The 17,651-nt window shown below is 43.9% G+C and overlaps 1 protein-coding gene across 7 annotated transcripts in view; it reads left to right on the top strand.

Annotated features, from left to right (window-relative positions):
- Positions 1–893: 893 nt before the first annotated feature.
- SLC36A1 (solute carrier family 36 member 1) overlaps positions 894–17,651 on the top strand; it is an 82,786-nt gene continuing 66,028 nt past the window's right edge. For 6 of the 7 annotated variants that reach the window (XM_055285579.2, XM_055285578.2, XM_063642684.1 and 3 more), the window contains exons 1-5: positions 894–1,006; positions 10,091–10,238; positions 14,851–14,941; positions 15,815–15,903; positions 16,375–16,470. In XM_055285579.2, the coding sequence (XP_055141554.1) occupies positions 937–1,006; positions 10,091–10,238; positions 14,851–14,941; positions 15,815–15,903; positions 16,375–16,470 (494 nt within the window). In that variant the 5' untranslated portion in view covers positions 894–936. Of the gene's footprint in view, positions 1,007–4,832; positions 4,935–10,090; positions 10,239–14,850; positions 14,942–15,814; positions 15,904–16,374; positions 16,471–17,651 lie in introns of those variants that run through there. The other variant, XM_063642683.1, reaches the window with a different exon arrangement.

The raw sequence follows: 17,651 nt of genomic DNA, 5'->3' as shown, positions 1-17,651 counted from the left end.
AATATTTCACAAACTCACAACTCAAGGGACAGTGCTCTTCTACTGGACTCTGCCCCATGCCCAAGATCAATGCCCCGTTCAGTTCCTATTCGCAGTCCCCAGCGCCCAGAAACATAGTCCTCCCAGCAGTGGCAGTAACAGGTCGCCAGGTGGTGCTGTGGAGCAGAGCTCCGGAGCTCAATGAGAAAAAAGGCGCGGCAGCTCAAGGGAGCACGTGACCTCGGCTTCTGGCGTGGGCGGTGGGATCACGTGATGAGGCCCGGAAGCGGCTGCCGGGCAGCAAAGGAGGATGGCGAGGGGCTGATACTGAAGCCGGGAAGGGTGGGCTGTGCTGAAGCCAGAGCCGGAGCCTGAGCTGGGGCCAGGACCTGAGCAGTGAGTTTCTCCACTGACGAGTTCCGGCTGGCGGCGCTCGCCGCCTTGGGCAGGACCCACCTTGCCTTCCTCCCGGCGTGGCAGATGCTCCAGGTCAGGCACTGGACCCGCCCGGGCTGTGGGTCCGCGACTCCTCGGCGTCTCCGGGCCGCAGCTGCGGTACGACGCTGGCACCCCTCTGTGAATTGGGCGAAGCGTGGAGATCCCTTGTCCCTCGCGCTATCTCCCTTGACCTCGTGGGGTTGGGATCTCACCGTCCTATTTGACTGACAGGTGGGGGAAACTGGGGTAGATGGTGAAGATAACCCAAAGGACCATCTAGGGCGTCTTTCACGCTTCGCACAGGGCTCCAGCTGTTTCCAGCAAATGTCTTGCCCGCTGCGGGAGCGCTGCTTGAGACAGACTAATAATGGGTCTTTGGGTCAGAACTGCAAGGACGCTGGGAAGTCGTCTGGTGCAGCTCCCTCCTAGGACAGTTGGAGAAACTGAGCCCTTACTCCAGGAAGGGGTAAGGGCTTGCCTAAGGTCATCCAGTGAGTTAATGGGAGACCCGCGACTAGAATGCAAATGTTCCTAAGCTTCAGCAGCTGTTTGCTTTTCACCACACTGCCTCCTGCGGGAAACTTGACAGGTGAAAAGGCACTCCTTTCTGTCCGCTTCTCTTTTAGTCCTCTCCCTTTTTAGCTGTCTGCATTTTCCACCGCTGGGGTTGGATTGGCTCTGGGTGTGGTTCCGTGTTTGTTCATTATTTTTCTGCAAACTCATTCTTCTGTAGGTTTGGTTTCTAACCGTCCTGCATTCTATGTAAGTCACACCAAAATATGAAATATGAATCGGAATGTGCTCCTGGGAAGATAGGTGGCTGAGCCGAGGTTGTGGAGAGCCCTGGCATTAACTTGAAGAATGTAAAGACCTTTGCTTTATTTTTTCTGTAACTTGTCAGATTTGGGATTGCTTATTTGGATGGACGTTTTGCAGTTATTTGAATTTTGCTGAAGATAGCATCATGGTGCAATGGACAGAACAGAGATTGGGGAATCAGGACATTTTGTCCTAGCTCTGCCGCTTACCTGGCAACCTTAAGTGACTTGTGTTTGGGTTTCTCACTCTAGACAGTGATGGAATTGAATTCTTAAGGGCCCTTCTGCTGTGATCTGGATGTTGTGCATCTTTCTAGTTTTGTTTTTTTGTTTGTTTGTTTTTTAATAGAGATGAGGTCTCACTATGCTGCCCAGGCTGATCTCAAACTCCTGGGCTCAAGTGATCCTCCCACCTTGGCCTCCCAAAGTATTGGGATTACAGGGGTGTGAGCCAGTGCCCCTGACCAGGGTCTGTTTGTTTTTTTATTCAGAGAGATTTTACCCCCTGTGTACACTGAGTATCAGCCTTGCAGCAAGACTTAATCTAATTGTCTAGGAAGCAGTTTCCTCTGCTTATTCCTCTGTTGCCATAAAATCCTCCTCCTCTGTCTTCCTATCTCTGTATTATGTCTAAGCTAAATACTAACAGCTGAAAATGATTTTTAACTGTCTGTTGTTATTTTAAACATGATCAGGGCCCTCTTCTGACTCTTGTCTAGAGCCTCGTTTACAGTAATTAACTTACTTGTACATTTAGAACATGTTTTCTTTAAAGATGTTCTTGAAGTCAAGTGGAAAGGGACAAACTTTGTGTTTGTCTGGGGATGGAGGCTACGTGCAGCAGAGGCTGTGCTGATAACAGCATTAAGCCTCTCTCTTTGTTTTCTGATTGTATCATTTATATTCGCCTGCTCTGGAGTCCTTGTTTTTTTTTTTTTTTCTTTTTTTCTATTAATTTTTTTCTTTTTTTGCACACAAAACAATAAACATTTTCTAAAAATACATACAAACAAAAGGATGCATATCAAACATAGTCCTTGTTTTCCCTTTAAGGCGTGTAGCTGTTTATTCAGCCTCCTCTTGTGGCAATTCGAAGTGCTCAAGAGTTGTCTCTGTTCCAAAGGCGGTGTAAGAAAAAAGGGATTCCATTTATTTTGTAATATTCTGGAGACTACAACTGGGACCAATAGATGAAAGTGCCATAAGGGAAGGGTGTTTGGTAAGTGTTGAAAACTTTCAAAGAATTAGTGGTCTCCTGTATTAGAACACTGAGCACGGAGCTCCCTGTCACTGGAGGTAATCGTCTCTGGGCAATTACTTCGGGGATGTTGTAGATGAAATTAGATTGTTGGGTAGAGGGTTGGACTAGACAAAGTTTTAAGTTTTCTTTCAACTCAAGAGTCTGTGACATTCTAGGGCTGGACTTACTAGCATGTAGAGTGGATGGAGCAGATGACCACTTACTAGCATGTGGGATGGATGGAACAGATGTCCACTTACTAGCATGTGGGATGGATGGAGCTGATGTCCACTTACTGGCATGTAGAGTGGATGGAGCAGATGTCCACTTACTAGCATGTAGAGTGGATGGAGCAGATGTCCACTTAGTAGCATGTGGGATGGATGGAGCAGATGTCCACTTACTAGCATGTGGGATGGACGGAGCAGATGTCCACTTACTGGCATGTAGAGTGGATGGAGTAGATGTCCACTTACTAGCATGTAAAGTGGATGGAGCAGATGTCCGCTTACTAGCATGTAGAGTGGATGGAGCAGATGTCCACTTACTGGCATGCAGAGTGGACGGAGTAGATGTCCACTTACTAGTATGTGGGATGGATGGAACTGATGTCCACTTACTAGCATGTGGGATGGATAGAGTAGATGTCCACTTACTGGCATGTAGAGTGGATGGAGCAGATGTCCACTTACTAGCATGTAAAGTGGATGGAGCAGATGTCCGCTTAATGGCATGCAGAGTGGACGGAGCAGATGTCCACTTACTAGTATGTGGGATGGATGGAGCTGATGTCCACTTACTAGCATGTGGGATGGATAGAGTAGATGTCCACTTACTGGCATGTAGAGTGGATGGAGCTGATGCCAGTTTTGTGATTACTTTGTTTCTATTTATAACCTTGTCTCAGGTAACTATTCTCATGTTAAGTACTCCTGCTTTTTCTTTCTTTTTATCACCACCACCTCCCCTCCAGTGAGTATCTCAGTTCTTTAAATGCTTGATATCTCTTCAAAGGTCAGAAGAGTGAATAGTCTTCTGTTTCTGCTTTTCCTGGCCTGGTGCTGATAGCCCCTTTCAAAGTGCATGACTGATTAACATTACTCACACCTAGGCTAGCTTTCCTCTTTTTCCCGTAGAGGAACTCACATGGAATCTGTTTATTTCCATCCAGGACTTCTCTTGTTTCCCATAGAAGAAGCTCTCACTGAGTCTGTTTACTTCCACCAGGCCTTGGAAGAATCCTGTACCTCTCTCCTTTGGCCAGGCCTTACTGTGATGAGCACATAAAGGTAGCCTCTACTTAATGGGCATGGGGGCCGATGGATGGGGCGTTGTAAATAGGCTGAAATAGGAACCACACAGTGCTGCATTTGGGGTTGTCTCTTCTTTTATCCCCCAAAACATTTCTCTTGGAAGCCTTGACACCCAGGGCCAGTTCTTTTTGTACTTATTATTATTTTTTTTATTTTATTATTGTAATTTTTTTGGAGATGAGGTCTCACTATTTTGTCCAGGCTGGTCTTGAACTCCTGAGCTCAAGCAGCCCTCCCACCTTGGCCTCCCAAAGTGCTGGGATTACAGATGTGAGCCACCACGCCTGGCCCCAGGGCTAGTTCTTAATGACCATCTCTAGTAGCAAGAGCCCCTCTGTGCTTTCCTTTTCCATGAAGTTAGGAAATCTGTCTGTGGGTTACTGAGATGTTCATGTCACTTAGATCACCATCTCCAAGATAGGGACATGGCTTCACAATCCAGAGTTTTAAATGGAGCCCATACTGCAGACTTTGTTTAGTGAACTTTCTCACTTCCTGTCCTTGAACTTCTCTGTAGTAATAATCACAATTGCTTTCATCAATGAGGGTTTATTATGTTGCAGACAACATATCTAACATTTATTTATTTTTTCCTCCTATCTTCATAACAATATTGTGATGTAGATGTTATTAATGACATCTTTCAGATGAGGAGACTGCGGCAAAGGGAGATGAATTAACTTGCTCAGAGTTACACTACCAGACTACAAACTCAGGTGCTTTTTATTACGCAAAATACCCCTGCAGACCTAATCCTGCCCCAGGCTCTGAGGCCAGCTTTGTTCGCAGGGAGATTTTAAGGAGGGTATATAATTTAAGGTGTGGTAGAAAGAACACTGGACTGGGATGCTGGTTTGCTAGATTCTCATCTCAAATCTTTGATTACCTGGGGCCTGGATGAGTCAGCCTTTGTGTGTGGACCCTGGTTTTCTGATCCCTAAGAAGGAACCTGGAGCTTGATCTTCTCTAAAGCTATACCTGGTGCTAACATTTAGTGATCTTCATGGTTGTGAGTAAAAGTGTGCATGTTTGCCTGTTCAGCAGCTGCTTTGTGCAGAACCTGCTGAGGTCAGCAGCTGCCCTGTACCTGTTCTAGCGTCAGACTCCTACAGGAAAAAGTCTCAATATATGGAATGTTCTGCTCTGGTAAGTTGGATGGAATTCTATCCGATGCTGTTTTAAAAACAAATTATGTAGAAGTCAAACCATTTTACTTCCCTCCCTGTAGACCACACATAGCAACACAGTCTGTGTCCTTGTTCATGTTTTTAGAATTCCATCGACAGAGAGGAGAAAATACATCTGGGGAATTTGCTGCTGCTCTGAGTTCCAAAGTCCAAACCAATGTAATTGTTTCAGAATAATGGATGACCCTTAGCTTGCAAACAAGTGGCACCAATGCATGAATTCTGGTAGGAGGCGAGGCCTAGGGTGTACCTATCATAATAAGATCATATATTTTTTGTGGTGCTTTCTATAAATATACCTATAATCAAGATTACCTAGGAAGCTAGTTAAAAATAAAATGCCTGGTGCCTGTAATCCCATCACTTTGAGAGGCTGAGATGGGTGGATCCCTTGAGGTGAAGAGTTTGAGACCAGCCTGGCCAACATGGAGAAACTCCATCTCTACTAAAAACACAAAAAATTATCTGGGCATGGTGGTGAGCGCCTGTAATCCCAGCTACTCGGGAGGCTGAGGCAGGAGAATCGCTTGAACCCAGGGGGCAGAGGTTGCAGTGAGCCGAGATCACACCATTGCATTCCAGCTTGGGCAACAGAGGGAGACACCATCTCAAAAAAAAAAAAAAAAAAGACAAAAACAACAACAACAACAAGAAACATAGGCTGGGCATGGTGACTCACGCCTGTAATCCCAGCACTTTGGGAGGCCAAGGTGGGTAGACCACCTGAGGTCAGGAGCTTGACACCAGCCTGGCCAACATGATGAAACCCCATCTCTACTAAAAATACAAAAAAATTAGTCAGGTGTGGTGGTGCACGCCCGTAATCCCAGCTATTAGGGAGGCTAAGGCAGGAGAATTGCTTGAACCTGGGAGGCAGAGGTTGCAGCGAGCTGAGATCGCACCACTGCACTCCAGCCTGGGCAACAAGAGTGAAACTCCGTCTCAAATAAACAAATAAAAATAAAATAAATAAAATAAAATAAAATAAAATGCTAAGGTGGAATCAAGTTGGGCCCAGAAATCTATTTGTTTTTTTTTTCATTGAAGTATGTTTCATTTAACTCAATATATCCCAGATACTATCATTGCAATATATAATCCGTATAAAGATTATTAATTCATGGGATATTTCACAATTTTTTTGGTACCAGTTCATTGAAATCTAGTGTGTGCACATTTCAATTTTACCCAAGTGTATTTCAAGTGTAAGATAGCTATTTATGGCTAGTGGTTACTGTACTGGATGGTACAACTTTAGAATATGTTACCATCTATTGATCTCAATCTTCCTTTAACTTTTTAGTGACAAACCCAGTCACTAAAAAGTTGAAATTGGAATCCTGAAACTTTAGCAGTGAAAGTGTATTTAGAAATCATCTAATGCAGTCTTCTCAATTCTGTATCAAAATAAGAAAACAACTCTGGGACTAGAATGACAGCCAGGTTATGTTCTCCTGAGTCCTGAATCCCATGCTGTTAAAATGGTAACATTAGCATTTGAATTTATTAGAAAAATTTCTGGCCTTGCCTTAAAAAAAAAATCGCTATAGAATTCCCCTTAAAATTGCCCACTTCTGGAAAATTTAACACATACAAATTTTTATTTTTAAAAACAGAATAAATTTTATTCTCTTTTTAAAAATAAAAATTCAATTTGCACATACATTTTCCATATTGCATCCGTTGCACAAAGTGATTCCACCTGCTCATTTTTAGTGCCAAGCTAAAAATGGCATATTTTGTAGATTGAAGAGCAATGCTTGTCTATTTATACAGCTAAAACAATAGTTACATAAGGAAAAAGAAGGAAATGTTTTAAGGTTTGTACACTTAAATTTTTTTTTATTTTTTTTTTTGGCCATCAAACTTGCAGACTTTTCTTACTCAGTTGCTCACACACTCTGAGTTTAAATATCTAATGGAGATTTTGGCTTTGTGTTCTGTTCACTGTCCTCAATAATCTGAAGGACAAGCTTCCCTTCAACTCTCACATAGTACAACCCTCATTTGGACAGTTAACAGGTACTATTAAAATCTCCCATAAGGCGGGAACTGGCAATTGCAGCAATAGACTTGGCTATCAGATTTCATCAAAGGGAGCCCAAGGGCAGCGTGGCCATGGATGCCATCACTCAAGGGGGCAGACAGCAGGAGGAGGAGGCCTTGGTTTCCAAAAAGAGCCATAGAAAGAACTCCAGGGAGTGGCTCTTCCCACTGTCTGATGCTTGAATCCTTACATAACTGCTCTGAGAAAGGGCTTTTGCTTTGGATTTTTTCAGGGATAAGGGAACAGGCTTTCTCTCAGAGTGATCTGTTCTATTTGGAACAGATCTGTCTTTGACAGAAAGTTCTTCCTTATGCCTAGCAAAAAATCAGCCCTCTTGACTCTCCACTTACTGATCCTAGCTCTGCCTGACCTTTGAGGCCCCAAATAACAAGTCTAATCCATGTGACAGCTTTTAAAGACAGTTTTTGTACCCCTCAAGTTGCTAGGTGGAACCTTCTCAGTGCTTTCAACCATTCCTCATTTAGTTGGTTTCCTACCCCTCTTGATCCTAGTTCTGACCCCTGGATATACCACAGTTTGTCATTATCCCCTTTATAGCATGTTGCCTGGAAGAGAACACATTATCTGGCAATTCTGAGTTGTGTAACATGTACCCATGTGTAACATCTAGCATGCAGAGTGGATGGAACAGATGTCCACTTACAGGCCTGTAGAGTGGATGGAGCCGATGTCCACTTACTAGCATGTGGGATGGATGGAGCTGATGTCTACCCATGATTCTCTCATGTCCTAATGCAACCTAGAATTGTGTTGGTTTATTTGGCATCTTGGATTATATTATTGCCTTCTGTTGAGCTTATCATCAACCAGAACTCCCAAGCAGAATTTTTTTTTCTGTTTTCAGTATGCATGCAGTTGCTTAGCCACATCTTCCATATCCCACAGGCTTATCGGACCTTAGATCTATAGATTTCAGCTTCTTGTTGAGAAGCTTTCTTAGCAATATTCTGCTGTGGGTAACTTCGGTTTTTATACACAACATAAAGAAGCCTCTTTACAGTGTTTGAGATAAATTGAACATCTGTACCAAGTAGACAACAGAGTGGTTTCTTGGTTGCTAGGGAAGGATTGGGCAATTAATGAGTCCCTGTATTCCATCCTTTCACCTTCAGTAATATATAGGTGTCAACCTAAAGGAAGAAGCTGAGACACGAAATGCAATTTTTAACAGTGTACTTGAACTGTTTACTTGAACAAAGTGAGGACAGCTGCCTGGGACACACTTCCAAGTTGCCTGGGGGAGTGCTTCCTTCGGCCTTTGTTACCACAGGTTCTTAAAGGCAAAAGCGAACAAGGAGAGGACTGATACAAAGTGATTTGACAGGAATTCTCGTCAGTTTACAGAAATAGCATGGATTAGTGATGGGCTGTACATTGTTGGACTATAGGGTATGAGTTATGATGTCCAGTGTTAGCATTTTATGACTTAGTGGTGTCAGTTAGTCTAGAACCCACATAGCAAGTGGCTTCAAGAGGTAATTATTTAACTCAAGGGGGGAGTGACACGTGACTGCTGTCACATTTTAGTGCCTCTCTGGACCCGTAATTTAAAGGGATTCCTCAGATAAAAGGTTTCTTTTCTTTCTCACAAGATTCACTTGGAAGGTTCTGTCTTCAGATGCTTTTGGTATGTTGGAAGGGACTAGAAATTAGCAGCTTTTTCTTTTTTTCGGTATGGTGCCCAGGCTGGTCTTGAACTCCTGGGCCCAAGTGATCCTCCCACCTCGGCCTCCCCAAATGCTGGGATTACAGGTGTGAGACACTGCACTCAGCTGCTGTTTGCATAAATAATTATGTTCATTGATGCCTAGAATATTAGTGCTAGAGGGAGCTGAGAGATAGTTTATGCCCCATGCTTTTTGCACATTTGAAAATGGTTCAGAGGTACTAAGCAAACTGTTGACAGAGGCAGGCTTGGCTCCTGGGCCTCCTGACATACCTATAAACTGATTTACAAGCTTATGCCTGTATAGCAAGAGGTTTCAATGCTGGTATTAAGATACTTCAGAGATTTTTTTCTTTTTCTCCCGGCCCTCTAGTGAGTTTAATTGCCCCAGAGCTGGCTGGTGTCCTTGAATTCCTCTAGCTCATGAGTAAATGAAGCTCTCATAGATTTTTAGCCAAGTGGCTCTGGCAGTGAAGCTAGGCAGGATCCTCTCTGGGATTTCCAGGTCCTTTGCTGGCATTTTGCCAGGTACTTCCCTTGTGAGACAGTTTGGAGGTCCTTCCTGCATTGCAGTTGGTGAGAGAAGATGCGATCTCCGGCCGCATTTTCTTGAAACCTCCGCCTCCCGGTTTCAAGCGATTCTCCTGCCTCAGCCTCCCGAGTAGCTGGGATTACAGGCATGCACCACCACACCTGGCTAATTTTGTGTTTTTAGTAGAGACGGGGTTTCTCCATGTTAGTCAGGCTGGTCTCAAACTCCAGACATCAGGTGATCCGCCCGCCTCGGCCTCCCAAAGTGCTGGGGTTACAGGCGTGAGCCACTGCACCTGGCCCAGAGAGGATTTCTTGAGTGAAACGTGTTCTCTATTGAAGGCAGAGGAAAAAGAGTATACAATGAGAAATACCCAGATTTCCATCCCCCCAAGAGCTTGTATATATATATATATATATATATACAATTGAACTATTGTACAAGGTCCAAGACATTAGCTCAGAGAAAGGAGTAGAGAATCCTGACCTAAGGAATGGGGAATGCGGAATTCCAGGAAGCACTTCTCTTTCATTTTCCCCCCTCCTCCCAAGCAGTGCCTCACTTCTGCCTTGTCTAGCTGTACTCTGGAAAATTAAGAAATTTATGAGTGTAGCACCAAGTATACCAGTGGGAAGGATGGGAGTCAGAAGTCAAGTGAACTCAGCCCGCCTCTGTGTACTTTGCACTTTTCCATTTCCCTTGGTACCAGACACTTTCATACTTAATCCATAGTGCAGCTGTCACAGTGAGCAACTCTGACAATGACAGCTTCTACCCTAGAGGCCACCCCAAACATGGAGCTAAAGGCTCCAGCTGCGGGAGGTCTTAATTCTGGCCCTGTCCCCCCAGCTGCCATGTCCACGCAGAGACTTCGGAATGAAGACTACCACGACTACAGCTCCACGGACGTGAGCCCCGAGGAGAGCCCGTCAGAAGGCCTCAACAACCTCTCCTCCCCGGGCTCCTACCAGCGCTTTGGTCAAAGCAACAGCACAACGTGAGTAGCTGTTACCTTCTCCTCTCCTGGGTGGGATTCGTGTTCCTAAGTCTCCCTTGGACTTATTTTTCCTCCCCGGTTTCATCAGTCCTCCACTTTACAGAGGCAGGTCAGCAGTGAAGAGATTGGGCGAGTGACTGCGCTGAGATTTGCCTTCCTGGGCCGCCACTCTCTAGGCAGTTTCTTATTCTTTGTTCCTTTCAGCTGTGTTGGCCCCACAAGGCTGGTGCCAAGTGAGAGCTTGGACTTAAGAAAAGCTTCTACAGGGGACATTCTTTTAATTTAAAACTGTGTCATCTGTGCTAGAACCCCAAATAATCTCCAAGCATAATCGGAAGCTTCCTTTGCAAAGTCTCCGCCCGACTTCTGCCCCATCACCAAATCAGTATTCATTTGACTGAAGAAGTGGGAAAAGAGAAGAATTAACTTCTGCACTTAAAAAATTCAGGGTTGGTAGGAAAGGAAGATAGACTTTGCATTCTCCAAAGAGGGCTTATGTCTTGTCTTCAGAAATTGGAACCCCGGACTCATTTGGGCTGAGTTTGACCCTCTTCAGGTCTCACTTTCCCCAAATGTAAGGAAAAATTGAGGACTCCACCGTGAAGCTATCCTGGCTGTGTGGGCTCACCACTTGAATTAGAAAATTCAGAGGAAGTTTTGCTACTCCATTGAGTTTCCCAGCTACTCCTGCTCTCAGCAGACCTCTGACTTTCCTCTGTGTCCCAGCATCTCAGCTTTTGCAGTCCTTCTGTTTATTCCTCAAGCTTAGCTATTACCTTTTCTGTGTTTCCTTGTGGACTGAGTGTGACTTACTGAGAGATCTTTCATGTCCTAGACTTATGCCATTCCTGATGACTGCCCACGCGGACCATGGAAGCTTCTCCTGGGGCTCATCTGGAGAAGCTCCCTCTGCCTGTACTGTCTGCTGGTACAGGGCATTTTCTCTTGTGAACTGGGGTGGAACTAGAAGATGTGGTCTGTCCACATTCCCGGCCCATCACCACCACTAACTGATTTCTATGCCTCAGGCTGGAAGTACTCAACCAGTCCTCTAAGATTCTGTTTCTGTAGCTTATTTCTCAGGGGTATGCTTTTGTAGATTCCCCATTAGCCTGCAGTGGGAGTTAGCTGGTGGTAGATTGCTTAGAGCACAGCTGGCAGCAGTGTGGATCACCCTGCCCCTCTTTCCTCCAACCTTATCAGCATTGGCAGCCCCCATGCAGAAGCATCTCCACACACAGCCAATGGCATGTGATGGCTTCCCTTCAGAGGTCATGCTCGTTATCGTAAGATACTTCTAAGCTTCCCTTTCTGTAGTTTCCTTTGCAGTTTTTGCTCCTTTTTGATCTCAGATATCGACTTGTCTAAGCAATATTTAGCAGATGAGGTCTGGATTTTTATGTCTATAGAGACATCTCTGAAGCTCAAAACCTACCAACTAGCAACTTTAGGATAGTAGCTCATAGGTTTTGGACAAAATTATGTCCTTGTTTCTTGGAAATTGAACAAATCAGAAGATACCTTCCTCGGGCTTGTATTGTGACATTTTCCAGGGTATACTTTGTTCCGAGGTTCCTTTCCTGCCTTGATGTTGTGATACAGTGTAGGTGACCAGGAAAGCCCATCTGTAGTTGATGGCAGGTATTACAGTCCCATCATAGGTGGTACAAGATAAAGTAATTTGCTGGGGCATAGAGGACTGGTTGAGTACTTCCAACCTGGGGCGTAGGATCCACGCAAGGATTTATGTAGAAAACATGCCAGGTATGATTAAGGTAGAGGTTGATTTTGAGGACCTTCTTAACCTAAATTAATCTTGTAATATGTTGGAAGTGTTAGGGACAAGTTGTTGAGCTGAGTTCCTTTTATATTTCTGCTTTGCCCTACCCTTTTATCTAGTTTGCCAAGGAACAAAATACATGGAAGTACTTCTGCACCTACTGCACATATGCATGCACACGCCTGGCTCTTCTAGAAGTCAAGGGCTCAGCAAAAACCCCTAGTTAGGGGGTGCAAATAGGAATGCCAAACACTTCCATGAGTTTCATGAGTTATTTCCTTTTATTTTTTTGAGACAGGGTCTTGCTCTGTTGTCCAGGCTGGAGTGCAGTGGCACAATCATGGCTCACTGCAACCTCCATCTCCTGGGCTCAAGTGATCCTCCCACCTTAGTTTCCTAAGTAGTTGGGACTACAGGCATGCACCTGGCTACTTTTTTTTTTTTTTTTTTTTTTGTAGAGATAGGGTTTTGCTATGTTGCCCACTTAGTCTTAAATGCCTGGGCTCAAGTGATCCGCCTGCCTCGGCCTCCCAAAGTGCTTGGATTATAGGCGTGAGCACCATGCCCGACCTGTGAGTTATTTCTTAGTGTGTTCAGTGAGGTTATTTACTAACACTTGATGTTATCAAGCTATTGACTGCTTCGAAGACAGCCTCATTTTATGCTGTTGGGCAAATTTTTCTTCTTGTTGCCCCTCTGAGTTCCATTATATATATATCAAGGCTCCGTGCTTCTTCCCCATGCAAACTGAAACCAGCAGACTGAAACTGGCTCTCTAAAGGTGAGCTGGAGTAGTCATTTGCAAAATGTGGTCTGCACACTTTGTGGGCTTCCCAAGACCATTTCAAGAAGTCTATGAGGCTAAAACTCTTTATAATAATACTAAGATGTTATCTGCTTTTTCACTTGTGGATATTTGCACTTATAATGTAGAAGCAATGGTGGGTAAAATTGCACTGTAGAATGAATCAAGGCAGTGGCACCAAATTATACTAGTAGTCATTGTATTTTTCACTGCCACACATGCGCAAAGAAAAAAGCCCTTTGCACTTAAGAATGTCTTTGATGAAACAGTAGGATTACTAATATTTAAAAAATTGAGACCCTTCAGTATAGGTCTTTAATATTCTATGTGGCAAAATGGGAAGTATGCATGAAGTACTTCTATGAGTACCAAAATATGTTACTTGTCTTAAGGCAAAGACCTCGAGTGATTATATGAGTTGTCAACCAAACTTGCTGCTTTTTTTTTTTTTTTTTTTCATAGAACTGGAAAGAACAACTAACAAACTGTAGGTCATTCAGACCCGAGTACTTGTAAGACATTTTCTTGAAAATGAAAGAAATCAGCCCATCACCTCAAGGAAAACAATAGACAATACACATCTGTTGCCCAGAATAAAATTCAAGCTTTCAAGCAAAATTAGGAAAAAAACCCAACTTGTATCCAGTGCCATGAGCTTGATAGCCCCTCTCCTTGAAGACTTTTCTGATGAGATTAGTGGTGATATTAACAAATGTGACTTTTTGATATTATTAATATACAATGAAGATGTTAGCATTTGGAAGATCTGTATAAACTCAACCAAAGTATGATGTTAGGAATTCTGCATGGGTAAAAGATCCATTGAAAGAGCAAGATCACCAATGGATTTTTTTTTTTTTTTTTTTGAGACAGGCTTTCTCTGTTATCCAGGCTGGAGTGCAGTGGCACAGTCTTGGCTCACTGCAACCTCTGCCTCCCGGGTTCAAGCAATTCTTCTGCCTCAGCCTCCCAAGTAGCTGGGATTACAGGTGCCTGCCACCACGCCCAGCTAATTTTTGTATTTTTAGTAGAGATGGGCTTTCACCATGTTGGCCAGGATGGTCTCAATCTCTTGACTTGTGATCAAGACCTCCCAAAGTGCTGGGATTACAGGCATGAGCCACCGCACCTGGCTTGAGTTTTTTTTTTTTTTTTAATACTAAGTGTATCAGGGACTTCTGGCCCCTTATGGTATGGTGTGACTTTTATGCTGTTCACTTTGTGTCTTTCTGTTACTGGGTTTGGGGCTTCTGTTTTTTTTTGTTTTTTTTTTTAATTTCCTCTGTTCTCTTACCAGTGTTTGTCCGTCATTGTTTGGTTTGTCATCCTCTGTTGCAGTTTTGGAATCTGAGTCTTCTGTTTTTTTTGAGATGGAGTCTCCCTCTATTGCCTAGGCTGGAGTACAGTGGCGCGATCTTAACTCACTGCAACCTCTGCCTCCCGGGTTCAAGCGATTCTCCTACCTTAACCTCCTGAGAAGCTGAGATTACAGGTGCATGCCGCTATGCCTGGCTAATTTCTGTATTTTTAGTAGAGACGGGGTTTCGCCTTGTTGGCCAGGCTGGTCTCGAACTCCTGACCTCAGGTGATCCACTGCTTCGGCCTCCCAAAGTAGTGGGATTATAGGCATAAGTCACTGTGCCCGGCCAGGTCTGAGCCTTTATAGTGGTCAGTTCAGTGGTTAGAACCAGACCCAAATACACTTGGAAAGGATAGAGTGTCTGAAGAAAGTTGGAGCACCCCTCTGGTCTAATCTCTGAGAGAAGGGATTCTCAGAAATGTCACAGAGAGTGGAGACTTACAGCACAGTGGATAAGAGGGGGAGCTCTGGAGTCAGACTGCCCAGATTTGAATCCTGCCCCAGCCCTTTACTAGGTATGTGACCTTGAGCAAACTGCTTCATCATCTATAAGATAAAATCTTACAGGGTTGTTGTGGAAATAAAACAAGATAATGCATATAAGCACTGAGATCCTAATAAAAGTTAACTGTCATGGTTATCATTTCCTTGGCTGTCTTCACTTCAGATGGTTCCAGACCTTGATCCACCTGTTAAAAGGCAACATTGGCACAGGACTCCTGGGACTCCCTCTGGCGGTGAAAAATGCAGGCATCGTGGTAAGGGTCTCCATCAGTGCGGGGGAGTGGTGACAAATTTTAGGAGGTAGCTTTTTGTTGTTGTTAAAATGTACTTGCTTTAAAACATTTTAAATAGAGAAGCAATTTTTTAAAATCAGTTGACAAAAAGCGGAATTCAGACATTCATTCACTTAAAGATATTTATTGAGAGTGTTCTGTGTGTTAGGCACTGTTCTAAGCTCTTAGAATACATCAGTGAATTAAATATTCCTGCCCTCATGGAGCTTACTTCATGGTGGAGAGGATGTACTGAGATGGCTCAAGCAGTTTCTGTCAATAATATGAACTAATGAGTTAGTTACAGATGTCTGCCCATTTTCTACACGGTCCCCCATGCCCTGTTCCTAAATGGCCAACTGCAAGAATCTTATGTCTTCTTTTTGTGATTTACCTCCAGTTGACTGCCTGTCCAAAGCCATTCTGGTTTCTTTTGGAGTTGAAGAGATGCTCAGAGATGTGGGTTGCCCTTAGCTAAGTGCAGTCTTTTCTTGATCTGGCATTGCTGTAAAGATAACTTACCTGTCTCACCTCACATCCCTTAGCCCAGCTCTTCCCACAGTCACAGGAGCCTTCTATTCTGCTGACATGCACCATTCTCGGAACAGACTTATCTCATGTCCTTCTTCTCCACATGACTAAATCTCTCGAAAATGTGCTAAAGTTCAGTAGCGCCCATCTCACAGAGCTAATCTCCATGATCACATTTCTCTCTCTAATGCTGGGCCCAAAGTTTTGTAACTGAAAAGTGCCTTAGTAGCTTTTTAATCCTTTGCAAACTTGAGTGTCCATTGGGTTCACTCCTAATTCTACCTACTTTTCTGTCTCTCTTTTGCCTGCAATATCTGTCCCCAGATGGGTCCCATCAGCCTGCTGATCATAGGCATCGTGGCCGTGCACTGCATGGGTATCCTGGTGAAATGTGCTCACCACTTCTGCCGCAGGTGAGAGCCCTCTGAGCCACCTCTCAAGTGACACATTGTCCTTTTGGGTTCTGTTATCAACCCTGAAAATGAGCACTGATGCAGACCACTCTCAATTCTTTACACTGGTTGGAGGTAGCGGCTTATGATTGCAGCGTTTTCTTTTCCCGGGTTATTTTTGTGTTCTTTTCTGGCTCATTATCTTCTGTTAAATTTACTTATGCCCAGTGGATACTACATTCTAATTTCATGGGCGTTGTAATGTTTACCCCATTGAAATGATTCTACCAGATGGTTGTTAATTATAATAAAAGTAACCATCCTGTCGACTGAATACTTCTGATCTTTGGAAGCATGAGATACAGGACTCAGAGTGGTACCTCCAGGGTGAGAGATGGGAACCGGCCCAGGTCTCAGTGGCTCCATTTGTTCTGTCATTGTCATTGTCTAATCCACGTGCTCTGCCCTTCCTCTTCCCTCCTCCTCTTCCAGGCTGAATAAATCCTTTGTGGATTATGGTGATACTGTGATGTATGGACTAGAATCCAGCCCCTGCTCCTGGCTCCGGAACCACGCACATTGGGGAAGGTAACTGATTTCCTCCTTCCTTTCAACTGTGGCCTCCCGGTGGGAGGCCTTCAGATGGGGAGGTGCGACGTGGGAGACAGTGTAAAGCGTGGAAAGAGTGCTGTTTGGGTCAGTTGCCTAGGGCTGTGGCTCAGCTCCGCTGGTAGTAAGCTCTGTGACCTGGGGCTGGGTAACCCCTTTTTCCCTTGGGTTTCAGTTTTCTCATTAGGAAAGCATGGGGCCTGGCCTAAATGGTCTCTAGAGCCATTCCAGCTTTGGTGGTCTATGACCAGTGATTGTTTTTGATTCACTCATTTGTTCAACAAATGTATTTAAGCACTATCTTATAAATGGAACCAAACAGTTCTAGGTAAGAAGGGAAGATTTCCTGAAGTAAATTATGTGGTTCCTACCCTCCAGAGGCTTGTAGTCTGTGTAAGGAAAAAGATAATGTGGGAAGAGAAGCCGGGGAACCAGATAAGAGACCAGTAGTGGGAGACACCTGTAAGAAGAAAGTGTCGTGAGCTAGGAGTACATCCTCAGTGCTCAGAGAGGGAGGAACTTTAAAGATTCCCTTGTTGGCTGTGCCAGGTGAGAAATGCACATGAGAGCTAGGAGAGAAGGCTTCAGGAGAAGGTGAGGTAAACTAGAGCAGGGTGTGGAGATGAGATGGAGGTAGGAAGTATTTGCAAATTTCTCCTTATGGTAACTCTTAGATGTTTGGAGGGAAATATTATGTTTGTTTTCTATATTTAAATGTAGGAAATTGATACTATCAAGGGCTAAAAATTCTTTAAAAAAACATGAACCACATTAAAACTATGTTCTCTAGAAAAGTTCCTTTTTGTGGTCATAGAGGAAGCTTACTTTCATTCATAGTCACCTTTATCCTGTGATGCAGATTATATAGTTCTTTTGGCCAAATTATTTTCTGTAACTGGGAGAAGCTAGATTGCCAAGTGACCACCATGAGTGGGGTGGTTGTTAATTCTTCCTTTCATTCTTTCTTACTACTTCCTTCCTTCCTCCCTCCTTCCCTCCTTTCCTTCCTTCCTTTTAATAAAATGTGTGTTATTTTAATGTGTGCTCATAGTAAAAACTTTGTTTTGATCAAGATAGGAGATAAAGTAAAAAGCGAAAGAAAATTTTGTCACAGTTGCATGGGTAGCCTTTTGGAATTTGCTGTATAAGTAGAAACATAC

This window comes from Symphalangus syndactylus, chromosome 7 (assembly GCF_028878055.3).
Source record: "Symphalangus syndactylus isolate Jambi chromosome 7, NHGRI_mSymSyn1-v2.1_pri, whole genome shotgun sequence".
In the NCBI taxonomy this organism is placed as follows: Eukaryota; Metazoa; Chordata; class Mammalia; order Primates; family Hylobatidae; genus Symphalangus; species Symphalangus syndactylus.
The sequence above is the reverse complement of the archived record's forward strand: the minus strand, read 5'-3'. Positions and strand labels throughout refer to the sequence as shown.